This window comes from Gadus chalcogrammus, chromosome 2, assembly GCF_026213295.1.
Source record: "Gadus chalcogrammus isolate NIFS_2021 chromosome 2, NIFS_Gcha_1.0, whole genome shotgun sequence".
Classification (NCBI taxonomy): Eukaryota; Metazoa; Chordata; class Actinopteri; order Gadiformes; family Gadidae; genus Gadus; species Gadus chalcogrammus.
The window spans coordinates 10,966,523-10,994,007 of record NC_079413.1 but is presented as its reverse complement, the minus strand read 5'-3'; the positions used below and the strand labels follow the sequence as shown (position 1 = coordinate 10,994,007).

Sequence of the window (27,485 nt, the reverse complement as noted above, 5' to 3'; positions counted from 1 at the left end):
AAGATCCAGGAAAGACAAGATAAACTGTGTTGGTCCTCAAACAATGTCATGAATAAATACATGAATAGTTATTTATAGTGATCACTTGCTCATTCATTGAGTCATTAGATCTGTATCATTGCCACTGAATAGCATAAACTGAAGTGTGGCTATTCATATTTTCTAATTAAGTGCTGGAAATATTTTATTATGATACAATATTTATTATAAATTAATGTAGTATATTATTATGATTGATGAGAAAGGCTATGTCCCACTTGGTAGTATGCAAAGGCTAAGTTACCCTAAATGTATGGTGTTTATAAGGGCTGTATTTTCGTATTATTTGATAAACAATAATCGAATTAATGGAAATAAGACAAAGGAATTTCATAAATTCTTAAAGACATTCATTTTCTGTCAAAATAAATAAAAAACATGCATATATAGCTATAAATCTATATATTTACATAAAGATATTTTTATATATGTATCTATTTATCTAGATAGATAGATCGATCGATAGATGGATAGTTGGGCTCTATATACAGTAAGGCTAACGACTCTTGGTTGTGTTGTTCATATTATGGTGTGATTGCATCAGTCTTACAGCTGTTTAGATTGATATAAACTATGTGTACGAGAGGGTTTTTCTTGCATACCCCGGTAAAAACCTGATAGAATTAGAGACGCTCGAACCAGCATTTGGGTGTGCCCAAAGCAATGGACCAAAGGACCAAAGCAATGGACGTAAATGAAGTGATTGGCCGCTTAGCTGCAAAACACAACAGGAATATCGTTCTAATCATGCTTGCATTGTAAAACGCAACAATTGATAACGAGGATTTCAATTATCTTGCCTATTTTTCTCTAGTAGAATCAGTTGTTATTGTTGTTGTGTTAAAATGCATTAGCACCTGATATAAACAATCCAGCCCCCGTGGCTCCCGCAATCCATTTATATAGTTATCATTTTCTGTCATAATAATCTCCTAATAAAAACAGACAAAATGTTAGTTGATGGCTTTATTCCTGCTGGTTTTAAGTTTCATATAGTAGGCCTATATAAACATCTTCATTACACAGACAAATACACATCCAATATATATACCTATTCATTCAAATAAAAATGTTTAATGGGTCTGATTATTTATAGTGTGATAGTATTTTTTGCAGACGCTTCAGTATCCCCTGTGGTTCTACAAAAATAACACTGGATGGCGACACATAATCAAATTTTCTATTAGGTGGAAGTTTACTATCTAAAAAAAACCCGTTATAGTAAGGAAGGAACATCCAACCATTATTATAATAGGCTATAATATAGTAACAAAAAACGGATAAAATACAGACAGACATAATTATTAACTCTGTTTCAGATTCTTTTAGAGCGGCCTCGGAACCAAAAGGTGAGCAGAAGTAACAATGAAAAACAAAATATAAACCATTTCCAATGGGTTCCCAGCATTTATTTTAATGTTATTACCCTGGCACATATGTATGATATTATACCTGATGTTTATTTTAAATTATATATATATATATATAGGCTGTTTGGTCTGTGTGTGTGTTCAGTGTGAGTGTGGTCTGTTTGCGTGTTCTGTGTGTGTGTGTGGTCGTATGTATTCTGTGTATGCATGTATTGTACACAGTGTGTACAATACATGCACAGTGTGTGTGTGTGTTCTGTGAGTGTGTCTACTGTGTGGGTGTGCCGTATGCATTTGTGTTCTGTGTGTGTTTTCTGAGTGTGCGTGTGGTCTGCGTTGTACATTAACCCCTTAAAAAAACACACATCCTATTATGTGTTTGTGCAATGCCTTCCCCCTCCCCTTCCTCCTCTATTCCGCCATGATCTTCCTCAGCCGCTGCACCACCTCCTCCGCCCCGGCCCAGGGCACCGTGACTGCCCTGAACTCCCCGGGCATGGCCTCGTGCATCTCCGTGATCAACCGGTGCATGGGGAAATCCCGCCGTGGGAACGCCACGTCCCTGGGCCCGAGGACCGTCGCCGGGCAGAAGTCGTTGGCGCCGTCCCCCACGTAGAACACTCTCTCGTAGGGACGCCCGCGCTCCTTGGCCCGGCGGGTCACGTACTCCCGGAGCACGGCCTGCTTGCACATGTTCTCGGGGCAGCGCTGGCAGTCGTGGGAGTGGAAGGGCCGCATGACCAGCCGGCCGTCCTTGTTGAAGTTCGCCGGGTTGGTGAAGATCCGGTGGAAGAGTGGCCGGGCCCCCGTGCGCCGGAGCCACGCCTCCACGAAAAAGGTGTTGGCGTCGGACAGCAGCACCACCTCAAAGTCCTGCGGGGGGCGCGTGCGCAGGAACTGGAGCAGGGTGAGCATGCCCGGTGTGGCGGGAAGCTTCTCCATCACTGCCCGGATCTGGCTCTCCGTCACGCCCTGCTCTGCCAGGTAGGCCAGCACGCGCTGCATGTACTGGTTGTAGTGGCCCGGCTGATAGGTGTCCTTCAGCCAGTCAGGGAGCACCTGATTGGGCGCTGCCTGCACCACCATGTCATCGCTGGTCTCGTCCACGATGGTCTCGTCGAAGTCAAAGAAGATTAGGAAGCGCTTATCGGAGGAGATCTGGGGCAGGTTGGAGGAAGCCATGTTATCCGCAGTGTGTCGGAGGCGCGTGGGCTCCTCTTGACCTGGGGGAGGGTTTGGAACATAACAGCAGTTGAAGACGGAGTCGCCCATGGTGCCGCCGCAGTGCTACCTGCTGCTGAGGGGTGCTGAGGGGAACAGAAACACTCCTGTCCCTCTGTATGTGGAACATCCCACAAGGGCAGAGTATGGGGAGGGGTCGGTCAGTGCACCACAGGGAGGAGGAAAAAAACTGAGGAACGGAAACCACATGATGATTTTGAAGAAGGGAACCACCAGTAAAAAGAAATCCAAGCTCGGGTTAGCAATTGAGAGGAATGGAATATCCCAAATCTTCAGAAAGCAGAAGAGATTCAAAAGGGGTCGTCTATGGAAATTGAGCCACTGCAATATTAATCAGTGAGTTAATATTACATGCAAGTGATCGGTTATTTGAACATACGCTAGCTCAAATGTCAAGAGAAACCAATGAAGACATTAAAATGACAAGCGATAGTAGCCTACCCGTCAAAACAGTTTTTTTCAAGTAGATTTCCTTGGGCCAGAGTCCGAGTCCACTGGCTTCAGCTGAAAAAAAGATCATTCGATTTTAAATGTCAAAATCACAGACTAATAAACAACGCGAGATATTGCATATTAGACTCCAATTGATGATAAAGTGTTTTCCTGCTAAAATGAAAAGTAAACGAAAGATGTATAAGCGATATATTTAAAAAGACGCACCGGAGGATACTCGGTATTGTCCAAACCTCGTCCCTATATCGCGACAATCGCGTACGAGCCCGTTCTCTTTCTTGATCTGCGAACGGCGCTCTGCTGGTGTGCCTTTATGTGAAGTCAAAAAACACAGGCACGCGTGTGACGTAGACGGCACTTGAAGGAATCATTTGAACCCTCCCCAACTACAGATGAAACAAAAGCAATTCATCTGGAAGCATCTCATGGGTGCTGGGTCACTTATGAATTTCCCCGCGAATAAAACGCCAAGCGAGTGTGCATGACCGTTGACTAGATCATTGACAATTGATCTAGGACTTAAGATTCTTGGGTTCTTCTTAGGGTTCCCAACCAGTTTGTCAAGGTGACACACGCTGTATTCTTGAGGCGAGGATAGTGCCTCATTTCAACCTACATAGCCTATACGTTTGACAATGCTTTAAAATTCTTTTTTTGAAAGACCGCTGTGTGTCATATTGCGTAAATTGCTCCAAACATATCCTTTAAGTTAATGTGCATTTTCATAACCTTTCCCTACAACTTCATCAACGCATTATTGTTGATGAATATATACATATGCATAACAAAGATAATGATTATTGGCTCCTGAAAGCAATTTGTCTACATCAATTGGAAATCCAACTGCGCGTTGAAACGTAGAAAATCACATATGGAACATGCGCCACGTAATCGCTATAACAAGTCGTGCAATATGCAACATTAATCAACGCCAACGCAGAGAGCGCGCTATACGATGGTCATTAATGGACTTTCCAATCAGTGGAACTCTGTGCCCTACAGCACGAGTACCTCTCCTTATCGGCGTGGTCAGACATCTGCGACTCCTCCCTCGGCCCCTCGCCAGGTAGGTTTAATGACTTTCAGCGATGCTCACGATTTTGGAAGCCAAACGGGAATGGTTGCAGTGAACTACCATCTCTTTACTCCTCCGCCGACGAAGAGAGCCCGCCTGTACCTGACCGCCCACGATGTGAGTCACACATTTACTCATCCATAAATCGACGCCTCGGCTCTCTCCAAACCCCTGCAAAGATAACAGCCACTACAGAGTTATGGTGTGAAATGGTCCAGGATCCATCCACAGCGAGTGTGCTGAAATATAAAATGTAACATCGAGACGAGAAGAATAAATTACATTCTCCAACTTTGCATATACTGAAGGGCTACTGATTAAACGTCTGCTTTTTGAGAGACATTTGAATATTTTAAAGTGTATGGACGGCTTTATGAACATTTTTGAATTTCATTATGTATTTCATGAGTGCAAGCAATGGATGTCCTTTGTTGTCAACAGAGGAACAACAAATGAATGAATTATTATGAAGTTTGGTCTGGCAGCATATTTTTGCCAAGACAGACAGTATACAGTGTTGCTCTAAAGGTTTAGGCCAGTTCTGTGCTATGGACTACGTGTTACAGCCAAAATTAGTTATTGTTGGTTGAAAAGTAACAAATGAAGGGCAGGGAGGGTGGCCAAAAAGGACCACGGCGGCCTCACAATGCAACACAGAACATAAGGTGGCTTAACACTATGGAATAGCTGAGAGCAGAAGAACTTTGTTAAGAGCAAAAAACTTTGCAAATGCATATGCAATATATGCATGTTTGAAAGACATTTTGTAAACATGCAAAACTCCCAATTTGCTTGCCTACCTTCAGCCAACATTTTGTATATCTTCTACCGTAGCCCTATTTTCATGTTAATGTTAACGGCAAACCTACTGGAGCATATTTGAAGATACAAAAAATACATAAATGAGTGCTAATTGTGGCTACTTGTTTTACTTTTCAAAGTTAGCAGTCAGTTACATGAACATTATCAAAAAAGGCCCAACATTTCCACATATTCTCAACCTCCGGAAACATACAAAAAGACAAACCGGGACATTGTAAAGCTGCACATTTTGTACCAGATACAATAATAAAATACGCAATGCTACATTAAGTGGTTAAAAATACAAGGGAAAAATGTATATTGATTTTTTAAAAACATCTTTGAAGAATATACAATGTTATTTTTTTAACTACCGTAGTCAAGAAATTTAGTAGAAAGTGCATTCTATAGGAAAAAGAAGAGGAGGAGAATCACACAACACACAGAAAGAACAGACAGTAAGAACTGAAGTAAAAAATAATGCATTTCAGATGTTGTTCAGAAGAGCTTGTGTGAAAATAACTGGGTAAATGTGTGTTACACTTTTAGAAGAAGGGGTCCATATCAGATAATGTCATTATGAAATTACAACAAAACAAGGACAAGGAAGAACTTGAAATAATTAGTAAATAAGTCATTGTGTGCTATGGTCGCTTCCACATCACCATCACTCAGACTCTCCTCCTCTTCCCTTACTCAACATCATCCAGCCACCGAATAACCTGCTCCTATACAGACACAATCTCACTCTCAACCAGCCGCTCCTATAGACAGTCTAATCTCATCAACCCGCCTCTATACGGACACAATGTTACTCTCATCCAACCACTCCTATACACAATCTTACACTCATTCAACCGCTCCCATACAGACACAATCTTTCTCGTATCCGCAATGCATGGTCTCCCTCGCCCTCTCCTTCCCCAGTGCCTATAGCCCACACATAAGTAAAGTGCAGAGAAAACACTAAAATAAAGCATTAAAATAAAAAAATATCCATACTGAACAATAAAGCAAAAACAGTACAACTTGGGGGAGGAGGATGACCCCCTAGATGTGGCGGGATAGTTGTGGGTCTCTTGAAAGGTAATGCAGACTACCGTGGTTCAGTTTAATCTCTAAATAAGACGAAACAGAATCACTGTGCTAGACCTAAATGTACTGCTCTACATCGCCGGCCATGGTGAATATAAAAGTACTGGAAAAGCAGCTTTTGGTATGGGAGCCACAGATTATGTCCAGACACAACCAATAGCACGACACATGCACACAGACAGACCGGACAAACAAGAGGGCCAAGGCTCAACAGCCTTTTTTTAAGTACTTATCAAATAACAGTGCGGCATGGGGCGAGAGGTTGAAAAGTTTCATCAATAAAGCAACACAACTACTCTGTCCATATACTCTGCCCTTCCCCTCCCCTTAGAACATTCACACAGTCAAAGAAAACATGAGGATTTAAAACACCATTTCTCGTTTGATGCAACAGTGCTTGTCTATACATGGAGGTGAATTTTGAGAATACAGAAAGGCTACCACTACCCTCCAAGGTTTTCCAAAGGAACATCCTTTCAAACTAAACACAGAAACGTTCTATTTAAAACTGCTATTACTCCAAGTAGAAAACATTCACTGTGGTAAGACCTGCCGCTTTGTCTATGTGCGTCAAAGTATGTCTGTTTTTTTCAAGAGAAGAATGATCGGGGAAAAACGGAAAGAAAAGAAATCCACCAGAAAAGAAATTCAGATGATCCGAAAACTCCAAATGGGAAAAATGTATCCGTGACTTTCAAGCACGGTCAATTAAGAGATGCAAAGTCCATGTGTCGTGAATTGTATGAAACGGACCCGTATTATTCGGACAGAGGCTAGGAAGGAAAGGGGAAGAGAAGGGAAAAATAAAGAAAGGAGGAGAGAAAAAGAGGGAGAGCACAGAGAAATCATGGTGGGGTCAAATGCCAGGCCCTTCACAGTGGTAGTATGTTGATAGGCAACTGTTTTCCAAAATTATTAGTTGATCAACAGTACTAAAAATCAGAGGTTAAATGGATCAAACTAATTACAAAAAAAGATCACCGGCCATACATAGTGTTACTTGCTATGATTCTAAACGTGATTATGTGTGAAGTTGTTAAAGCGAAGCCCAACCTTTGTTCGTTTCACTACGTCAGACTCGAGTGTCCAATCACAATCACGTACTAAACCGCCAGTCCGAATGGAAACCTAACCACAACATGTAGCACTGGAATGGAAAGCACCATTTTACCATCATAAACCAATCAGCCATTATCAGATCTTGTATACATCCAAGCTTCTTAGAAAACCTCTCCAAACATCCCACTGTGACCTACAAGGTCAACTGCGGTTGACTTTATGAAGCACCAGAGAGGGCTGAAGTAAGTCAAACATTCATCATACATAACCCGGCCCAAGGGCGCTAGCTTGCACTTAAAAGAAAATCAAAAAAAAAAAAAAAAAAATAGAAAAGCCCAGGCCAGTGTGCAATCATCAACCAAATTGACATCTAGAGATGTATGGTTGTTTGTGTGGATCAGAGGTGGGTCCACTAAACCAGGTTAATACTTTTTCTGAAATTTCACAGAAACACATGTTAAACATGATGAAAGAGCGACAGACATAGAAAAGATTCTTCACCAACATGAACTACTGCGCACCGCCAATATGATCTGAAGGGGTAGAAGGAAAACACAACAAGATTGTAAATCAGTCAGTGGATCCTAGTTTCTCAGTAAACAACACCGCTTGTCTAACGTGTGTACTGAGAGTTAATCAGTCCAAGGCTCACACACACACACACACACACACACACACACACACACACACACACACACACACACACACACACACACACACACACACACACACACACACACACACACACACACACACACACACACACACACACGTCCTGTCCTTATCAGTTTTGACCCCTTGCCCAGTACAACAGCTGGGAGGTCTGGGTGCCTCAGTGGTGGGGCGCACCCGGGCCTTTGTCTGGGGGGGGCATGTGGTGTAGGTACCCGCTGTCCTCCAGGCCACAGTGGTTGAGGGGCTCACTCTTAAAGAGTGCTGGGGGAGGCGGGAGGTGGGAGGCGGGGGGCACCGCCACATGGTGGTGGTGCTGGTGGTGCTGCTGCTGTACAGAGGCAGGCGGGGGCGGTGGCAGTGTGTGCTGAGGCGTGCCTGGGTGCTGCTGATGGCCGGCGACTTGGTGCGGATGATGGTTGGCGGGCGTGACGTGGAGCTGCAGGTGGGAAAAGGTGTGACTCCCGGGGGCCCGGGGGGCCAGAGCTCCATCCGAGGGGCTCAGGGAGACCATGGAGGCCGAGGGGGAGGGGTTGGCGGCGGCGGGGGTCGAGGGCTGGGGCCCCAGGGGACCCGGGTTAGGGCCGGAGGCGGGGTGGGGGTTGGAGAAGATCCGGAGAGGAAGGGACTGGCTGCCGCTCTGCAGGACCACGGGGCTGGTGACCCGGAAACACTTCTCCTTGTGGGCCTTGAGCATGTTGGAGAAGCGGAAGCGCTGGCCGCACACGTCGCAGGGGTAGGGCTTCTCGCCCGTGTGGGTGCGGCGGTGGCGCTTCATGTTGGGCCGGCTGGTGAAGCTCTTGCCGCAGATCTCGCAGATGAAAGGCTTCTCTCCTGCCGGGACAGAGGACAAATCGAAAAGACACAGGGATAAACTAAAATGAAACAAATGCATATCAAGAAACAGGAGTGCTGTATAGCACCACTGATTTCCCTTATCTATTCCATTCTGATTACAAGGTCCTGATTCGATTGCTGGATTTACAGTAAACTCAGTAAACTAAATGCTGTGGATTGTATAAGGAACCCATTCTACTGGTGCATAATTGTACAATTATTAAGAAATAGTTCCATATAGAATGGACCCCAAGGCAGTTACAAGAATGTAGCTTTTAATTAAGATGAGCAATGCACTAGCACAACACAATATATATTGCAATTTGAAGAACCAAAAGCTGGGCACACGAGAGTAACTGAGTTAAAGCTTCAAGCATCCTTAGGAAACGGTACAGTATATGTACATATTTTCCACGGGGTCCACGCTACGCAACACCTGCCAATCGTGACACAACCCGGAGTTACATCGCTCCCCGCCCACTACAAAAAGTGTAGAAGTGGAAAGTCAATTTATTTGGGTTTCTTTTTCAATCTTAAAAATGCTAAGCCAGCCAAGACTCTGAATTGAGACCCTCCACAGTCCATCCACCCAAACGGTACGAAACTGTTGCGATTCTCACTACGTAGAGTGGAGACGAGCAGGAGAACAACAGCAGTCTAGTGGAATGCCACTCTCATTAGCCTCTCTCTATGGAGCTATTCAGAATGTCCGCTGCAGCCCACGCAGACATTGATTTCAAGGCTGCCGAACAACTCTCCAAGTATCCGTTCCTGGGCTGCGTCGAATGTGTGAAAGTACTCCAACAGCGAACATCGCATGGTGACAGGGAATATGGCAGACCCATGGAGAGGTTTTGTGCACATTTACAAGGTTTTAAAAAGGTTCAGTTTCAGTTGTTGGCGAACGGTCTGCTGCTTGGCAGGGTTCACGGCCGTGTTGCATCACAGTGAATAGCTGGGTGTGTCTGCTTCACGTGCGGAAAATAGGGTTGCCGCGGTATAGTATTATCGGTGTTAATGGTGTTGAGGCCAACACCGATTACTCAGTGTTGCACACCGGTAACAGTTATTTTTTAATTTATTTTTCCAGTAATGAAAAAAAAATTCAGTACAAATTGATGATATAATTATAGTCAAGATTTTTCTTTTTTTAATAATAATAGATAGGCTACCTAATAAACCGTTGGAACAGCAAGACAGGTAACCATAGCAACGCCGGTAAACAAACCCCGCAAAGCCCGATCCCTACGAGAGCTCCCCGCGCTACGGCCATCCGGAGGCGCACAGAGCTTTTGGCCAGACGCTGACACCGAGTGTTAGAGGAGAGTTGACGGAGAAGATGGCGGTTGACCTAGTTTCAAAGTTTATACCGTTTATACCAGTGTTGACACGAGTGTATAAGTCTGTGTGAAAATGTCCACACCACGGCAACCCTAGCGTGAACCTCTTCAAAAAGTGACAGTGGACATCGCAAGGTGATGGTCAACATCAGCCCAATGGAGATGTTTTATGCGCTAACAAGACTATACAGTTTAAAGGTTTAGTTTCAGTAAGCAGCAAAAGGCATACTGCTTGGCAAGGATCATGGCGTGTATTACAGGGCATAGCTGGGTGTGTCCCGGCTTCTAAATTGGGAGGGGAACGGGTAATTGTACCTTCTGAATATCACACAAATAGAACTGTCTGGGGCGTTGGAAAGCAGCGTGTCCACCCACTGCTGAACTTGAATTTGGAGACATGTTTGCCATTTGCCTCGCACTGCGCCCCGAGTTTAGTAGTCTTGGAAATAGCAATAGGAGCATGTGTCTAGGTACTCATTATAAGCCTCAATCCATGCGAGGTTCCCCTGTGATTTCTCTCTCTCCCTCTCATTACAAGAGGCGTGGCAGATTCTCAATGCCCCTACTATTGCACTGGGCACTTTGTGGACCTCCCATTTATATGCTCTTTTAGAATACACAAATTGTGCTTGTCAACAAAGTTTATACAGCAGCATAAGTACATTTTATAATGTAAGTGCATGTTTTAGGATCTCGTTAACTTTTACAATCTATACCCAAAGCACCATGTTTCAGATTTGATGCCATGTTTGAACTGTTACAATATCCTAAAAGCTATGTGTTGAGTTCTTTGGTCAAATGGAAAGGTTTCAAAAGACCCAAGTTCAAGATCTACTGATGATGACTGATGCTGTTATACTATACTGTCATACTGTCAGGCAGTGGTTCTGAACCTTTTTGTGGCAAAGGTATTGCTAGAAAGTATAAACTGTAGAGAGCACACTGGTATAAATATGCCCTATGATATTAATTTCAGCCAAACCAAGAGTAAATCGATTGAAGGGGAGAAAATGCGGCTTTTACCACTGAACTGGTTAGAGTTTACCTGAGACATGGTCAGACAAGGTGTGCAATTCAATCCAGGGTTCTCCCAAAAGAATGTTATAGTGCCACTGTGTAACATGTTACACCATCTACAGTTTCAAAAATAATAGGATTGTCGCGTTGTTCAGTTGACGTTGTCGTACTCCTTAAATGGTTAAACTGGTTAAAACTGGTTAAAAAACATTTAAAAAAGCGGGAAAAAAAGTACAATATAACGACTGAGTACTGTCTCTTTACAAATCCTCGAAACAGAGCGCTTCTGCGTAAACACTCAACACTATCAGTTTGATACCATGTTCTGTGTGAAGGTTAGTAGTTCCTCCCCATACAGGTAATTGTTTCCTTTAATTCTTGGTTTTAATATGACGTTGCTGTGGCAGAGAGAGAGAATGAATGTCTATAACAGATATTTTGCTGGAACTAGAGAATAAATCCTGCCTTTACACAAACTAAACTGTTTAATACAAACTAAAACCAAAACATTTAATAAAGTATAATTTACACGTTTTTGAAAATAACCTATTAAAAACATACAGCACAGCCTAACCCAACAACCATGTAATCTATGTTCATGTGGTCGACCAAAAGAAGGCCTTGGGTAAACGCAACACTCCCTCAGCAGCTTTTGGATCCACTCTGCTTGGTCTAAGTCCTCAACAGCAGAGCTTTAATGAAAAACTGGACACAAACCAGAAGGACATGCGACCTGTTTGGTAATAGAATGGAGCGTAGAGGAAAGAGGAAACCAACACGTCGGAAGGTTTGGGTCTTAAACTGTGCTTAATTTAAAGAGTGGCAATGGACGCGTGCAAAGGTTTTGAGCAGTGATCTCTTCGGAACCAAAAAGCCAAATTCCATCACATTGCCCTGCAGCACTCACACTTTTTTGGCAAAGAGTCCATTACCTGATTACTAGCCTTTTATAATTAGTAGGTAGTATGTTTGATTTATTATACCCATGTTTAAACCTTTACATGCAGTTGTCCTTATCTGAAGTAAAGCCTACAAGCAATAGCCTTTTCAGCACATTCCTGTTTCATCCCGTTATATATACCATAACTGATGATTTTCAAGGAGGGGAATGATTATGAAATATGCACGTAAACAAATGACTAGCGTAATATTCCTTCTTCCGGCTGGGGTGCCACTAAAGTGATATTTGACTAGGTCTGAGCCCCACAAATAAATATTCAAATATTTGGGTTCAGACCTAGTCAATTGTTTATGTGCATATTTCATAATCATTCCCCTCCTTGAAAATAAATAATCAGATATGGTGTATATATAATATATATAACGGGATGAAACAGGAAGCCTTGTTTGGCCTCCAGAAAGAGAAACAGAAAGCCTTGTTTGGCCTCCAGAAAGAGAGGCCAAGCAAGTATACAATGTTCATTTTGTGGGGATGGGGGTTTGACTCAGTCAATGTGCAATTGCTGTGTTATGTTTTACTTTCATTTGAAAAGTTCTTATAGTTTGTTATTGTTTGTTTCCAACACATTTCATAGTACTGGTGTGCCTTAAAGCGAGGATAGCCTTGTCATAAAACTTCCGGGCTGAAAACCACTGCCATGAAGTTTACGGTCTAGTCCTTTAATATACTAATACATTTTGGTCTTGCTTACCTGTGTGAGTCTTCATGTGCTCATCAAAGTACTGCTTCATGTTGAAGTCCTTGCCGCACCACTGGCACATGAACTGCTTGTGTCCGATGTGGATGCTCATGTGGGACCGCAGCTGGTACTTGTACTGGAACCGCTCGTCACAGTTCTGCAGCAATATGCAAACAGAGGCGTTCACACGGCATGCATGTACATACACACGTGCTGACCATTTGCCTGCTCATAGAGACAGAACAATACACACACAAATCGCACCACGACTTCTTTGATTCCTTAGAATACTGTTGAAGTAAGGTGTCACGTAAAAAAATTATTAGAAACCTTTCTGAATGATGAATCATCTATTGACTAGTGCTTTGATTGGCTAGAAAAATACACAAATCACCTTCAATGCAAACAGGTCGATGTGTGGCCGATTTTATCTACTGATATAAATCGGTATTAGCGTATGCGTTTGCCAAAATGAAAACGAGAGGGTGTTGATTCATTAACGTAATCACCTCTTTATAAATCCTCTAAACAGAGCACTTCTGCGTAAACACTCAACACGATCAGTTTGATACCATGTTCTGTGTGAGGGTTAGTAGTTCCTCCCCATACAGGTAATTGTTTCCTTTAATTCTTGGTTTTAATATGACGTTGCTGTGGCAGAGAGAGAGAAAGAATGTCTATAACAGATATTTTGCTGGAACTAGAGAAGAAATCCTGCCTTTACACAAACTAAACTGTTTAATACAAACTAAAACCAAAACATTTAATAAAGTATAATTTATACAATCACACGTTTTTGAAAATAACCTATTAAAAACATACAGCACAGCCTAACCCAACAACCATGTAATCTATGTTCATGTGGTCGACCAAAAGAAGGCCTTGGGTAAACGCAACACTCCCCCCAGTGGGCACATTCTGCCTTTGAAATGAGAGCAAAAGGACAAGAGAGCATTCAGTTAAAGAAGGCAATGAAAACATGAGCGATGCCCGTTCCATTGACACTGTTTGAAAAAGCTCAAGAGTTGACTGGCAGACCGCCGATATTAGGGCTTGTTCATTTAAAAACATACAGGAAAAAGAGTGTGAGGTACAGATATTTGCACTTGCTAAAAAAAATAACCACTGATGTGAATACATGGTGGTGTGTTCCCCGCCAAAGACGCCAGTAGAGAGGAGCAGCCTATTTAGGGAAAAGCTGTGAACCTCCCACCACAGTGTACATATAAGAGACTCAAAAACAACTGAGACACTTCTAGGCAGAATCTTTCTTTTGGAGGAGTGCCATCACAAGTGCTGATTCATAGAAGTGGCAAACATGCCTGCTTGTCGTCGATTATGTCCTATACTAAGTAAGAACTATTTAAGCAAAAATTTAATAAAAAAACACAAAATATTTTAACACCAAAAAAAAGGTACAGAGGATTCTATGAGCAAGTCAGAAATGTATCTAATTCAAACCATTAAGCGAATTACCGTCAGGCAACAGAGCATCAGATGCACGTCTTTTAACTCTAATGTAGAATGGTTCCCCATGGTGCACTTGCCATCATTTTGTGAGGCTGAGCTGTCCACTTAATTAATTGTCAATTAACAAGGCTTTGTACTGTAGGCTACAGAGGACCACAAATGGAACAAGAGTTTTGCAGTTTTGTGGCAAAAAGAAAGGATTAGGTTTCAAGAAAAGCTTGCATTAATGCTGCTGCCATAAATAAAATGATGCAATAAACCATCCCGGTTGTCCCATTATTGTTCGGGTTGTTGATGTGGTTAAGGCGAAGCTGAGGTTGCTTACCACAACCAAAGTACTAGGGGTGCAACGGATCACAAAACTCACGGTTCGGATCGTGTCACGTTTTTCGGGTCACGGGTCGGATCATTTTCGGATCAACAACAAAAAAGATATAATCCTGCTTCCTTTAAGCGTAGTAAATATTAAAAAATGCTTGTGTCCACATAAAATAAAAACTTAAAAATAATTTTGACAAAATAAAGTGCAATCTGAGGCATCATTTCTTCTTTTTTTTAACATGGATATTAAATAAAAAACAAAACAAACTGTGACCAAAGGAAGCACAGAGAACCGGGCGAAGAAACTACAACCAAACATTAACAGCCCATTTCCGGTTCCCGTTTCAATGGGATTTACGAAACTCCAAATAACACAAGACAGAAACTGTATTCCGCTACGATACTTAATTAGGGACATCAACGAACACCACTTACCAATCGGTAAGTTGCACATTTCTGAAAACGAACGTTAGGGTTGTTTTAAGGACAGGTTTGAGAATGGCCAAACCCAGCCATTCTGAAGCAGGCAGGGGCGAATCGAAATGAGCCAAATACCTGAGACAGGACCAATAGTCAACATTTCGGTGTGTCAATCTCTATATTTCATCCTAGACAAACCAGAAAGGGGGCTAATGTGCTAAATACCGTAATTGTCCTTTAAATATGCGTTGATCACACGAACGCACAACTTTTTTTCTTCTTTTATTTTTTAATCAGCCGATCCGCGGATCACTTGCGTCCCGAACCGTGAGGGTTGATCCGTTGCACCACTACAAAGTACAGAATGCTGCATAACTCTGAAGACTTTTGCTTTAGAGGTGTTTAACGGGTCAAAGGGAAGAGGACGAATAGGCTACGGGTCTTACAGTGAGGAACCTTTATAATGGAACTATATTGCATAACGTATCATCTTCAATTATAAGAAGAAAAAACATTGCAAACACAGGGGCCTTGGCCAACCGAGATGTGATAAAAGGTATCAATCAGCTCAACCACATTTTTTGCTCATTTAACTAACAGGACTCGTTTGTCCAAAAAAATTCGAGCTCCAAGTCCAGGCTTAAGTGGTGTTTGAAACACCTCAAACATCATCTGTGATCAGCGAGAATCATTGAAACCACAGAAATAATGCTTGCAGCCATACATCTGTAAAACTCACCTCACAACGAAACGGCTTTTCTCCGGAGTGCTGGAGGGAGTGGACCTTTAATGACATGCTACGCTTGAACGACTTCCCACATGTTTCACATGTGAAAGGCATGTCCTTAGTATGTGCTGAAAAACAAACAAGAAAGATGGTGACGGGAGGAAGGAGTAAAAGAGTGATAAGTCTCTCCGTAAGAGGTGGAGATAGTGTGAAGCTGATTAACCACTTATGATTATATATTTGATAAATGAAGGAGTATGTCGCAATGCTCTATAGTTGTTTTCTACAGCATGTAGAGTTCATGATAGTATGTATTCTCTCTCTCTCTATCAGTGTTTACTCACCAACCATGTGCTTTCGTACATGTGCCATGGTGTAGAACTTCTTCTCGCAGATCTCACAGGAGAACTTTTTCTCTGCGTAGCCGTGCACGATTTTGATGTGCTCATGCAGAGACCACAGCTTCTTGAATGACTTATTGCAGGATACACACTGGGGAAGAAAACGTTTAATAAACCTTGAGCGAACTTTACAGTCTAAAAATGGTTCATTCAGCCCAAGCCAGTTACACACTGCATGCAAACAGTTATTTTCTTATACTCTAGCGCCCCCTGCTGGTAAGGTTTTCTGATTCACTTTGAATCACAATAAGATATGTGATTCAGATTAAAAATAATTACGATTATATGGGCTTGCATCCATTTGTGTGTGGAAAGAGTGAAGTTGAAAGGATGCCTTGATAAGGTTACAAAAATAATACGCATTTTGAATTTAGGTAATAATGTTGGCCTTTTTCCTCCTAATAAAACTGTACCCATTCAATAATAGGGGGTTGAAATTTGGACTCAGATACAATGTTATGTTTACAGCTATTCATTCGCATGCACACACACACACACACACACACACACCTAGAAAGGTGGTTGGTTACATCCATTTAGTCAATAAAACATCTCAACATTACATTACAAATAAAGTGTCAATTGAAATGTAAATTGATATTTGAGCTATGCTCACCTGGATGTTCTTCTCACAGTCCGTCTGCTGGTGCAAGGCCAGCTCACTCTCCAGGATGAACTTCTTGCCACACTTGTCGCAGATCTGCATGCGCCTATGAGTGACGTTCATATGCTTCTCCAGGTACCAGCGGGTATTGAACACGCGGGGGCACTTCTCGCACGCCAGCATCTCTTTCTCCTCGCCGTCCCCCTTCACCATCACAGCCGAGGTCGAGTCGGCGCCCGCGTGGGCAGAGCGGCCCGGCCTGTGCTTCTTCTTCTTCTTCGGGGAGTCCAACAGCTTCTGCCTCCCCCTGGTCGTCATGCCGGTGGCTGTCAAGGCAGTGCGGAGGCTCTTCCTCCGGGGCTGGCTGGAGGCGTCGAGGCCCCCGGCCCCTAATCGGACCCTCTTCCCTCTCGTTGGGATCTCCAGCTCTTCTTCTACGCCATCATTATCATCATCATAATCCTCTTCACTTGGACTCTGTTCTTCTTCTACCTCCTCCTCCTCCTCTTCTTCTTCCTCCTCCTCCTCCTCCTCCTCCTCTTCTTCTTCCTCCTCCTCTTCCTCCTCATCTTCATCACTCCCTCCTCTCTCCGAACCGTCCTTCTTGGAGACGTGCAGCGTCTGATTGTTCAGGTTGACCTCCACGATGATCTGCTCACGCTTGAAGCTCCCCGCCTCGCCGTTCTCCTCCTCGCCCTCCTCCCCCTCCTCCGAGTCCTCTGGCGTGCCCCCACCTCCAGCCTCAGGGCTGTGGCCGGCTGCCCCCTGCTGCTCACCTCCCTCTCTATAAAGCTGCTGCTGTTGCAGGTGGTGGTGCAGGGGGGACGCGATGTGGTGGACGGGCAGCTGTCCGAGGGCTTGTTCCCCGGTGCTCGTCTTCACCGGTGCCATCTTGTTGTCTACGAGGACGGAGTACGGCTTGCCGCCTGCCTCGCGTTTGTACAGCTTGCTAGTCAGGTCCAGATCTGAGGCGGGGGAGTGGAAGTAGGACTGGGACACCTGAGCCCTGCGCCCCTCCTCCTGGGACATGCCTCCGAGGGTGGGGACAGACAACTCTTCCTTGAGACTCTGGCAGGAGGTCATACAGAGAGAGAGAGAGAGAGAGAGAGAGAGAGAGAGAGAGAGAGAGAGAGAGAGAGAGAGAGAGGGCAGAGTAGGTGGGAGCAACCGGGTGTAAAGAGTTTGGTACTCTGGCTCGCTCTACAAGGAGGGGCAGGGGGAAGCACAGCAGTCCCCCACCCCTCCCGCTAGCGAAGAGATGGAACGGAAGTTGAGGGCTGTTCAACCCGACTCAAACAGGGCGTCCAGGTTGTTGGAGGCAAGAAACACTGTTGGAACGACATAGAATCTGTTCCAGGTTTTCTTCGATTGGCCCAACAATCGGAGGGCAAAGTCCAAGTCAATCATCTCCAAAGCATCACAATATTTGAAGGAAGGCTTTTCTAGGCAAGTTGCTCTTAAAGAGTTTATTATTCCTTAATAAATCCTGTCTGTATGTATATCCAGCTGTATGTATAGGCTTAATAAACTTCCGAACCACTTGTTGTCATTCATGAACCATTCGGGATTTGCATTCTATGAAATAAAAAGACAAAATGAGAGAACCAGGTTAGTACTGTGTTTTTCTGTTCCATAAGCATCTCCAAACTGAAACTTCACTTGCAATATTGCATCCATAGTGCCACACTGAAAATGAAAGTGTTAATAAACCAACAACTTAAATTTGACTTTGAAATGGAAACTAACTATCATAAAATGTAATGCATATTTATTGCATAGACAATCTTGGGACTGGAGCAGCTAAGGTCATAACATTATTTACTATATAGCAACACCATGAAAGTTTCATGCAGTCATCTAAACCTGAAGGATTTCAATCAGTGGTCGGCGGTGACACCCACTCAGGGTGTGGTACAAGACTTAAAGCAACCAAAAAACGTTTCCTTTCTCAAACAAAATGCACATCATCCCCTCTTGAATGGTTATTTTGTACGACCCAACTTGAAATGATTATTTTGTGATTTTATTGCGGCAATATAAGTGTATAACCGGATTTATTACGGTTATACACTTTAATTGTATGAACCCACATTAATTTGCAAAATATATTTTTTACACCTTCTGCATGTGCATTACTAGGTGAAACTAAACAACAGCCAAGTGTGAAATTTGGAACCTCATGGAGATTAATGCTGTTCCTCGAGCAAGTAAGGCTACATAGAAATAAGTCAAGTTTGGTTATTGACAATTACCTTGTCTTAAAAATTAAATAATAATCTATATTTGGACTTAAACCGTAACTCCACGAAACTGAAGTAATTATAATTAATCAGTGTCCTATTAATAATGCTTTAATAATAAAAACGACTTTTAGAGGATATCTGTATACTACACCTTTTACACCACTTTGTTACAACTCTTACAGTTGCAGCAGCAGCCCCACACCTGTCTTCCTGTACATGTTGACTCTTATCCTTTCTCAGAATAGGGCAGCAGCTCTCAGAGGTGTTTAGAAGACCACAGAGGGAGGGCCAATTTCACACGACCAAAAAAACTCTGCAACATCGCGTTTGAACTCAATAGATCATTGTGTTTGTGGAAAGCCGAACAACAAACAAAATAACAATGCATTGCAAATCCTACAGCTCTCACCACCTGATTCCAAGATGCTGCCAAGCCTAATCTTTTGACGTATGTTAACACTGATCAATACAATATTACTTTAATGTCAGGACAGTAACTAATCCTTGCACATACATTATTATTTAATCCCATTATTATTTAAAGCCACCACTCTTTACAGGCATGACTGGATCTTGCCTATAATCAACTTTAAAATTACACATTTGGGTGTGCAATCACTAAGACCAATACATGTGATTGCCATGGTGTGACTCATTTCAGAGTTTCACTTATAGTGAAATGGCGAAGCGAAGCCCTTTGATGTGGGAAGTGGGAGCAGTATCAGTGGTTATTTGCATCACCTCTTGCGATCAGTTTTGCTTGCTGAATATCAAACTAAAGCAAAGTAAGAGTTCCTATGCAAAGGTTCTATGCATAGGTTGAAAGTTGTTTACACAAAATCGTTGAAAAACAGTAGTTGCATTTAAGTATATTTGTACAAAAATACTAGTTTCTTTAAAAGCTGCTAGGATGTTTTTTTTTTAAGTAGTGAACAAATTAAGCGCCTTCACCCTCAATGGCAAAGCATTACTCCTTTACATGTCGAGGCCTACGCTGAATCTTTGTCTCAACTTTTAATGAGCTTTCAAACTCACAGCCTTGATCGAAATGAGAGGGTTCACATTCCTCACTCCTGCTGAACTCATAAGAACTTAAACAAGTGTGTGGAGCCCCATACCCTTTCTCTGTGGGAGCTTGTCTAGCAAGTCTCCTGTGAGGTCAAAGGCTTGAACCTGTGACTTTAGTGTTTGATGAGTAGGATGCCCCAGCCTTCAATATAAAGTGACATTTATTTGATAAAAACAGTATAAACAAAAAGGTCTCGTAAAATATACACTGATTCATTATAGATTGAGGGATCTTCTCATTAATCAATCAAAAACAATAAGCTTGCGCTCTCGTTTTACCTAATATAACACTGCCAATCTACAAAGAAACAAAGATACATTCAAATAAGTGACTGCAAATCTAATGCTATTACGACTAGTAATTCTAATTTGAGTAATTACTTCAAGCTGTCAATTAAATAAAATAGAAACATAAAAGACGTGTGCCTCATTGCGTATGGCTTGATTCATAGTATGTTAAAAAACGAAATGGCTGAAATAAAAAGTTCCAAAATTATAGAAGGAGTCATGCCCACATTGGGCAGGCCTGACCAACTAGTTAGCTTTCCCAATACACAGTAAGTGGGACGCACAAGAAAAGCTAACATGGTTAGCTTGAAATGCAACAATTAAATTGAAATTATATAAGGTTACATGGCGTGAAATATAATGTAATCCTACACCAAACAAGCTTACGATCAGTGTAAACTGAATTATATAATTCATGAACAGCTAAACGACTAACTTTTTAACCCCAAACCTCAGAGATTATAGCTAGCTTGCCTAGCATGTAGCAGATAATAACGTTAGGAAATGTAGCAAACTTTCCAGCCGTATCTTAACTGAGACGCGTTTCTGAATTAATGATAGATATAGGGGATGTAGATATCAAGCCACCACAAAATACAAACAATATTTATTTATAAGGGGAACATCGTGTCGTGCAATGTAAAGAAAACGCGTTCCTGAGAAGAAAAACAGACCGTGCTTTGCTGACAAACCCATTGAACTGGACAATGTCAGAAAGTCAACCCTGACATGGCTCATGCATAATTTACAATAAAGCTAATCAAACTACTGCAATTTACATACCCACGGCTTTCGCTTGCATCATTTCTGATTGTCACGTGTAAATATCCGAAATAACTTGTAAACAGGTTTGTGTCCATTTTCTGCTTTACCTTCGTCGCGAGCGCCCTCCTTCTTGCATGCATGCAATCAGAGTTGCACAGATTCAGTGTAACGCACGAGCCTTTCCGTTCGGCATAAAGTGCATTGACAATGCTACTTCTATGATTAGTTTACAAGGCACTTATACTGTATTCTACATAAATACACTCGTACCTGCGATTCTCTAGACCGCTGTAAAGCCATCGCTACGTGGCCCAGGTCTCGCGCGTACCAACGTCCCGCGCACATCGCAAGCATTCACAGGACAGGCCGCTGAGTGGGCGCGCACACGGTGTCTACATCACATCCCGGGTTTAATGGTTTCGTCTCCACACCAGACAGCGCACGATGCGCGTGCTCGGTATTACAATTTGTCAGGCTACAATAACCTAATTTCCCCTACATGAACATTAACAATGTGTTCTCTAAAAACACCTATTTCCCTACAAGGGTTCATATATATGCAGAAACGGGTATATTTTTCTTAAAGTAATATTATATAGGAGATTGACTTTAAATCACTGAGATGCTACATTTCAAGCTTGCATCGGAAATTTTCTGAAGGAGACCACGATAAATGTCTCATGGTATCGGTCTCATTCTAAAATAAATGTTCAAAAGAGAAAATATCTTACTAGATCAATTAGGAAAACAGCAGTAAACAAAACGAATTATGTTAATGTACTGGGTGATTGTCAACCCTCCAACCATTAAGAGTTTACGGTCAGTCAGTACAGCTCGGCCTACCTCAAATACATAGCATACGTCCTTGAGAAGTAGAAAGATAACATTATTTTATTTCTCTAGGCTATTTTGGAATGCAAAGCTTAAATAACCTGACACAATGACAACGCGAGGACCAACTGGGCCGAGGCAAAGAACACTCTGCCTGACTTGATTCTTTCCACCTGATGGTCTTGGTCATGGGAATATCATTTCCAGCAAGACACGATGGACAAGGAAATCAAAAAAAAGTGTTAATACACAGGTGAGCCAGTTAGATCCATACAATCCAGACAGTAAGATAAACGGTATATTCCATTTAATGTTGGTTCCGAGTTGAACTCTTGACCAAAATTAACATTTTCTCTTTCCATCTTAAATCATATGCAGTGCATTGAAAGTAAACGGCACATAAACAAATCTTGAAAAAGAGAAGCAACTGGATTGCCCACTAAGCTTGACTGATTAAGTAGTATATGTATATTGCCTTGCATGAAGAAATCAAATAAAACCATTTCTACACGTACACTCACATTGCCACTCCTTGATACCCATACTCTATTCCCCATCCCATCTTCAACATCCCCTCACTCTCCCCTAGAGCAGTACCCAGTCCATTGCAGATGGGAGAGTGAGGGAAGGTGGGGGTCGGCGTGACGTTTCTTTAATTCCCTAGAGACCATTTCCACGGCCCCCCATATGGCCGTGAGGGCGACTTCGGAGAGCGCTCATCACTGGGGAAGCTGGAGCAGTGTGCCCTGGCCAGCGGGAAGGTAGGTGATGTTCCGGGAGCGGGACAGCAGAAGGGCGATATCCTCGGCCGCCTCCAACTTACGCAGCTCCACCAGTCCGTCTCCGGCCTCCTGCAGGGAGTTGGCGATGAGCAGAGCGGCTTGGGAGTCGCCCTCCGCCGAGATGATGGCAGCCTGCTTCTGCTGCTCTGCCTGGACACGGAAACACGAAAGAGATTGAGTTGAGTTATGGGAATCGGCCGCGTACTCCTCATACAATGCGACATTTTTTGAGTGCCGATATTTATCGAGATTCTGATAAAATATTATGATTTGTGTGCGTGACGGTTTGTGTGGTTTAACGTATGGTTTTCATGTCAGGAATCGGGTTCTACAGGTCCAACATAGTTTTTCATATGAAATGTGGATGAACAGAACATGGATTCAAATCAGCTATAGGCAAAAAACACTATACTGTCCTCAGTACGACAGTACATACGTTTCAATTAAGATTACATCTTTTTTGACACACACACAAACTTTTTAACAGGGGTGCAAACTGTTGATGGCCCAAAAAGGTGACTTTTTGCCAGAAAATAAAGCATAGCAATGCACGTCGCCCAGGCCACTTCCTAAGATTCATGCTACATTTTTCTAAATAAACTGTTTAAGTCACACAAAAGCCTGTCGGTGAAATTCTGCCCTACTATATGAAGCAGTGCTAACAATAAGAAAAACTCAGTCAAATCTATTGGAATTATGTGAACGTTGCCCTCTTCTGCGAACACATGTGGCGTTCTGTTCGTGTCAAACCCAAGGGCACCTGCGGCGCGTGTACAATTTTGGAGCACTGGCTAAACGGCCGCCTTTTTAAGGACGCTACGTCATAGAACGTTTTCACGTCCTTTGTTTTTGAGAATTCCGAGATTTTTCAAGGATGTATCGCTATGTCATGTTTTATTCATAAGAGCACATGTGTTTACAAGCGGAAACGCAGTATTAAAAAGCGGAAGCGGAAGCGCTTCCACACTAGCAAGTCGTTCTAAAGTCTGAATGTTACAAATGTTAGGAAGCACTCAAGCTAGCACTCTAGTCTCATCTCCATAGGACGCGACTAGCAAGACGCGTCTTAGCAAGGCTGCAGCCTTCACATTGGGAAACAGCTTCTGTCTGGGCAGCGTTTAACTGGGACGACCGGGAGAAGGTGGAGCTTTTTAGACACTTTTAGTATAAAGCTACGGTGTGGGTGGATGGTGAAGCTCCCTCTAAGCAGTGATCCATATTATGTCAGTATCTGAGTGAGGGTTAGGCTTCCCGGACACCTACGGATCCCCCCAATAATTATAATTATTTATTTATTTTGTTTACTCCGATAGCATGTTGAGCAACTCATTTTTCCAAACAAAAATGCCAATATTCCCAAATGAATTTAACATATGGTTGATTACCTTGCAGCCAACAGGACTGGACCCTCGTAGTACACATTAGTTTATTTTTCTCAATTTATTTTTCTCAATTATATGATTTCTCAGGTTTATGTTACTCTATTATGTCTGCTTTATGTTACTCTATTATGTCTGCTTTATGTTGATCTATTATATTAAAATAATTTTAAGTTATGTGCTAGGAGAAGGGATGTCCCAATACCACACTTTCCCTTCCGATACCGTAGCTTTGGCTATCTGCCGATACCGATATCAGTCCGATACTTTGCTTTACTCTTGAACAAATATTAATAAAATATAACCGCAAGCGGTGATTAATGGGGTCTGAGCAAAATGAAAAGTCAAGAACATACTAATGGAATATATATAAATATTACATAAAATTATGAAGGAAAGATGTTGAAGACGTTTCCCTTAGTGCCATACTGTGCCTCGGCTTTCAGTTTAGTGGGCTGCAGAGCAATGGCCGAATGTCATGTTCAGCTAGTTCATAATGTTCTAATCGGGTTTCGAACTCTCAACCTAAGGTTCACCAGTACATTGCATTATCCCGTCGAGCAACTGACATTCCTGAACTGTATGAAGCCTCATTCACATGTTGGAAATGTCTATTGATAAGCACACAACTTCAAAAAAACTCCAAGCACACATTTTAAGTGAATTAAGGGCTTTCTTAAATTAGTACAGATCAGAAAATGTGCACTGTTAATGGTGTCCACCTAATGATAGATGTATGGTAGTTATACAACAAAATGGTCATATAAGAAAAATGGGCTGGGACTGTGGACGTAAGGCTTTTCTATGAAATTGTGGGAAAAGTAAACATTTTTAGAGTAGAACACCTGATGAAAAAGATGCATCTGTTTTTAGAGACTAATATGATGAACGAATTTTGAGTCCAGGTCAATCTGGTAAGTAGAAATAAGGCTGGTTCATATTTTTTATAAATATTAATAATTTTTGATTATGTCATTATTTAAGCTACAAAGCCTAATAAGAAGTGATAATAGGATATTTGACCGGCATATCATCAAAATGTCCGGAAAACGAAACCTAGGCAGGTCACTTTGACTGGCCGTTTTTTTCTAGCGGGAACGCTGGTTAGTGCTACCAGACTACTCAAATGAAAATTATTTATTTGACATCAATATTTTAAAATACGTAAGACTAAACCACAACACTAGTTGATGATTTTTGAGTTTTCAGTTGGTCCTTTTTTCTTCAATTTTTCATCTCATTTTGTAATGCCGTTGAATAAAATGGGGGACATGAACGCAATATATCGCAGAATCGAAATACTATTGAATCGTCCCATTATTGCCAATTCCCACCCCTAATATTGCCCAAAGTGCCACACATACCTTTTCCACCACAAAACGAGCCCTCTCAGCCTCCTGTTGGGCCACCTGCTTCATCTCAACAGCTTCTGTGAACTCCTTGCCGAAGGTCAAATGCGTCTGGAGAGATGGAATCAAAATAAAATGTTTTGTGTGATAACAAATGCAAACACTGGAGAAAGCACATCGATTTTAATACCAATCAATTTCGCACCAGGGATACATCGTCCAAGATGAGGCCAAAGGTGTTGGCCCTTTCCGTCAGGTCCTCGCTGACCTGCCGAGACACCAGCTCTCTCTGTGTGATCAGCTCGCCGGCATCGAACCGAGCCTACAAGGAGGAGCCCCAAATGAGGTAAGATGAGTGGATGAGGTTTGGGAAAGAAAACAAAATGGCACACACATCTTAAATTTTGCAGAGATACCCACCACTACACTCTTAAGGACCTCTGTTGTAATAGAGGGCAACACCCTCTCATCGTAGTCCTCCCCGATGCTGGTGAAGATTCTTGGGAGCTGGCTGGTAACCGGCCTGAACAGGATACGCAGTGTGATGTTGACGTTCTGCAAATCTGTGGTAGAGGAGATAGAACATCGGGTAAATATGAATGACGCAACACGAACAACCCATTTCATCCATGTCAATGGTTCACCTAGATCCACTTGCTTTTAAACTACCAAACAGTGTAACTAACTACCTATGTTAAATACTATGAACAAAAATAGGATTCACAGGAAACAAGAGCATATGTGTGAGAATCGTGACCACAGTGAAAAAAAATAGCCCAAATGGGGTTTACAGCATACCTTTGCTACCAGTGATGACGGGGACGTTGCGGGGTCGTGAACGGCAGTCAAAGATGATCGGCTTCTGGACCCATGGGATGAGGAAGTGGGTTCCCTCCCCAACTACTGTCTCTTGTACTCCTCTAAACCTGTCAAATATTACTGCCTGATGCCCAGCATCAACTGCAGTAGGGAAGAGCATGTCCGTTTTACAAATATACACCCTAGGGGTGAAGCAAAATATTGATACGGCGATATATCATCCCTCATCTTCGTATGATACAAGAATGGATACGCTGGCGACAAATATTGATATTTTAATTAATATAATAAGGCGCTTTACACAGATATCTCTGCTCCCAGCGTCGCTACTTCATTGCTCCTCTAGGTTTTTTATGTGCCTTTTATAAAGAGGCTTGTTATCTTTTATACAAATTTGTATTCATAGTAGTTCTGTCAAACTGAAAAACTAGTTGTTTTTGGAACATGAATAAAAGATAGTAATGCAGCACTTAACCTTTGCACGATAATTTTGTATTGTATACTATAGTTAGACATATCCTGATAGGATTATCTTGCAATATATTATCGTATGGTGAGGTACCCTCTGATTCCGACCCCACAACCACACACAAATCAAAACAACATTTCGATTCGTAATCAATATTACTTACCATTGAAAAGAGCGGAGTTCATAACACCTCCTCCGACGGCGAGGGCCAGGCCCAACTTCCCAATAGATTCAAACAATTTTGCCATTGCAGCTTTTGGTGGACAATGAATCAAACAAATTGAAAAATATATTAACGTTACAATACCAGAAGGAACATTTAAATGACCTCAGTGGTGAATACTGAAAGCAAGCTGTAAGCAACGCGACCACCTTTATTTGATACCTAGGAGCAGTTGTTTAAACAATGCAGTGTCGCAGCTTGGGGCTGAAGGCTTACTTTATAATGTAATGGCTACTTGTCATCTATGCTAGTTAGCTTAGCCAGTTAACAATAATGATTAACTATGTTACGATTCAGTTGTCGAACAGTTACCTCTGAGGGAATCAAAATTCTTAACCCTGCCTGCAGTCTAACTTACATCATTGATCTATCAATCTCTTCGCTAACATGTTTCAAGGGTCAAAAATTGAGCATGTGTGTAAATTATGCCCATGATACCGACGTACATAGTACCCTGTTTAGTAACCCATCAAAATTGTGTTCGGTCTTACAAGCCTCAATTTGTTATCATCTTAACATGATGGAATATAAGACGAATGGATTCAATAACACGAAGTGGAACAATTTAACTCACCTTGTTATGTCAGTTATGTCTATGACCTCCACTAAAGACACACGCACCGCAGAAAGCGTGAAAGAATTATCGGTCAGCGCATGCGCATCTGCACCGAACAACGTCTGCAATG

At 42.3% G+C, this 27,485-nt stretch overlaps 3 protein-coding genes across 5 annotated transcripts; all 3 read right to left on the bottom strand.

The window, feature by feature from the left end:
* Positions 1–1,001: 1,001 nt before the first annotated feature.
* On the bottom strand, positions 1,002–3,452 carry phospho1 (phosphoethanolamine/phosphocholine phosphatase 1). Its single transcript, XM_056580486.1, has 3 exons — positions 3,312–3,452; positions 3,093–3,155; positions 1,002–2,632 (listed from the first exon to the last, which is right to left on the bottom strand). The coding sequence occupies exon 3, from the start codon at positions 2,589–2,591 to the stop codon at positions 1,821–1,823; it is 771 nt and encodes a 256-aa protein (XP_056436461.1). The 5' UTR covers positions 2,592–2,632; positions 3,093–3,155; positions 3,312–3,452; the 3' UTR covers positions 1,002–1,820.
* Positions 3,368–21,305, bottom strand: znf652 (zinc finger protein 652). 3 transcript variants are annotated; one of them, XM_056580463.1, is made up of 6 exons: positions 21,218–21,305; positions 16,596–18,158; positions 15,923–16,070; positions 15,591–15,706; positions 12,653–12,797; positions 3,368–8,640 (listed from the first exon to the last, which is right to left on the bottom strand). In XM_056580463.1, exons 2-6 carry the CDS (start codon positions 17,664–17,666, stop codon positions 7,967–7,969), a joined length of 2,154 nt encoding a protein of 717 aa, XP_056436438.1. In that variant the 5' UTR covers positions 17,667–18,158; positions 21,218–21,305; the 3' UTR covers positions 3,368–7,966. The 3 variants fall into 3 exon arrangements, with proteins under 3 accessions (XP_056436438.1, XP_056436431.1, XP_056436422.1); XM_056580456.1 differs by lacking the exon at positions 21,218–21,305 and adding an exon at positions 21,055–21,145; XM_056580447.1 differs by lacking the exon at positions 21,218–21,305 and adding an exon at positions 20,966–21,056.
* phb (prohibitin) lies at positions 18,919–27,485 on the bottom strand. Its single transcript, XM_056580498.1, has 7 exons — positions 27,374–27,485; positions 26,740–26,829; positions 26,087–26,248; positions 25,709–25,851; positions 25,494–25,610; positions 25,304–25,399; positions 18,919–22,710 (listed from the first exon to the last, which is right to left on the bottom strand). Exons 2-7 carry the CDS (start codon positions 26,822–26,824, stop codon positions 22,498–22,500), a joined length of 816 nt encoding a protein of 271 aa, XP_056436473.1. The 5' UTR covers positions 26,825–26,829; positions 27,374–27,485; the 3' UTR covers positions 18,919–22,497.

Bases quoted from the DNA above. Each gene is read 5' to 3' on its own strand.
- phospho1 (XM_056580486.1), bottom strand. From the start codon at position 2,591: ATGGCTTCCTCCAACCTGCCCCAGATCTCCTCCGATAAGCGCTTCCTA.
- znf652 (XM_056580463.1), bottom strand. From the start codon at position 17,666: ATGACCTCCTGCCAGAGTCTCAAGGAAGAGTTGTCTGTCCCCACCCTC. The intron at 15,707-15,922 runs GTGAGTAAACAC...TTTGTTTTTCAG, and splicing joins TGTACGAAAGCACATGGTTG to CACATACTAAGGACATGCCT. The intron at 8,641-12,652 runs GTAAGCAAGACC...CTGTCCCGGCAG, and splicing joins GCACATGAAGACTCACACAG to GAGAGAAGCCTTTCATCTGC.
- phb (XM_056580498.1), bottom strand. From the start codon at position 26,824: ATGGCAAAATTGTTTGAATCTATTGGGAAGTTGGGCCTGGCCCTCGCC. The intron at 26,249-26,739 runs GTAAGTAATATT...TCCCTACTGCAG, and splicing joins GAACTCCGCTCTTTTCAATG to TTGATGCTGGGCATCAGGCA. The intron at 25,611-25,708 runs GTGGGTATCTCT...TCCTCCTTGTAG, and splicing joins AGGTCCTTAAGAGTGTAGTG to GCTCGGTTCGATGCCGGCGA.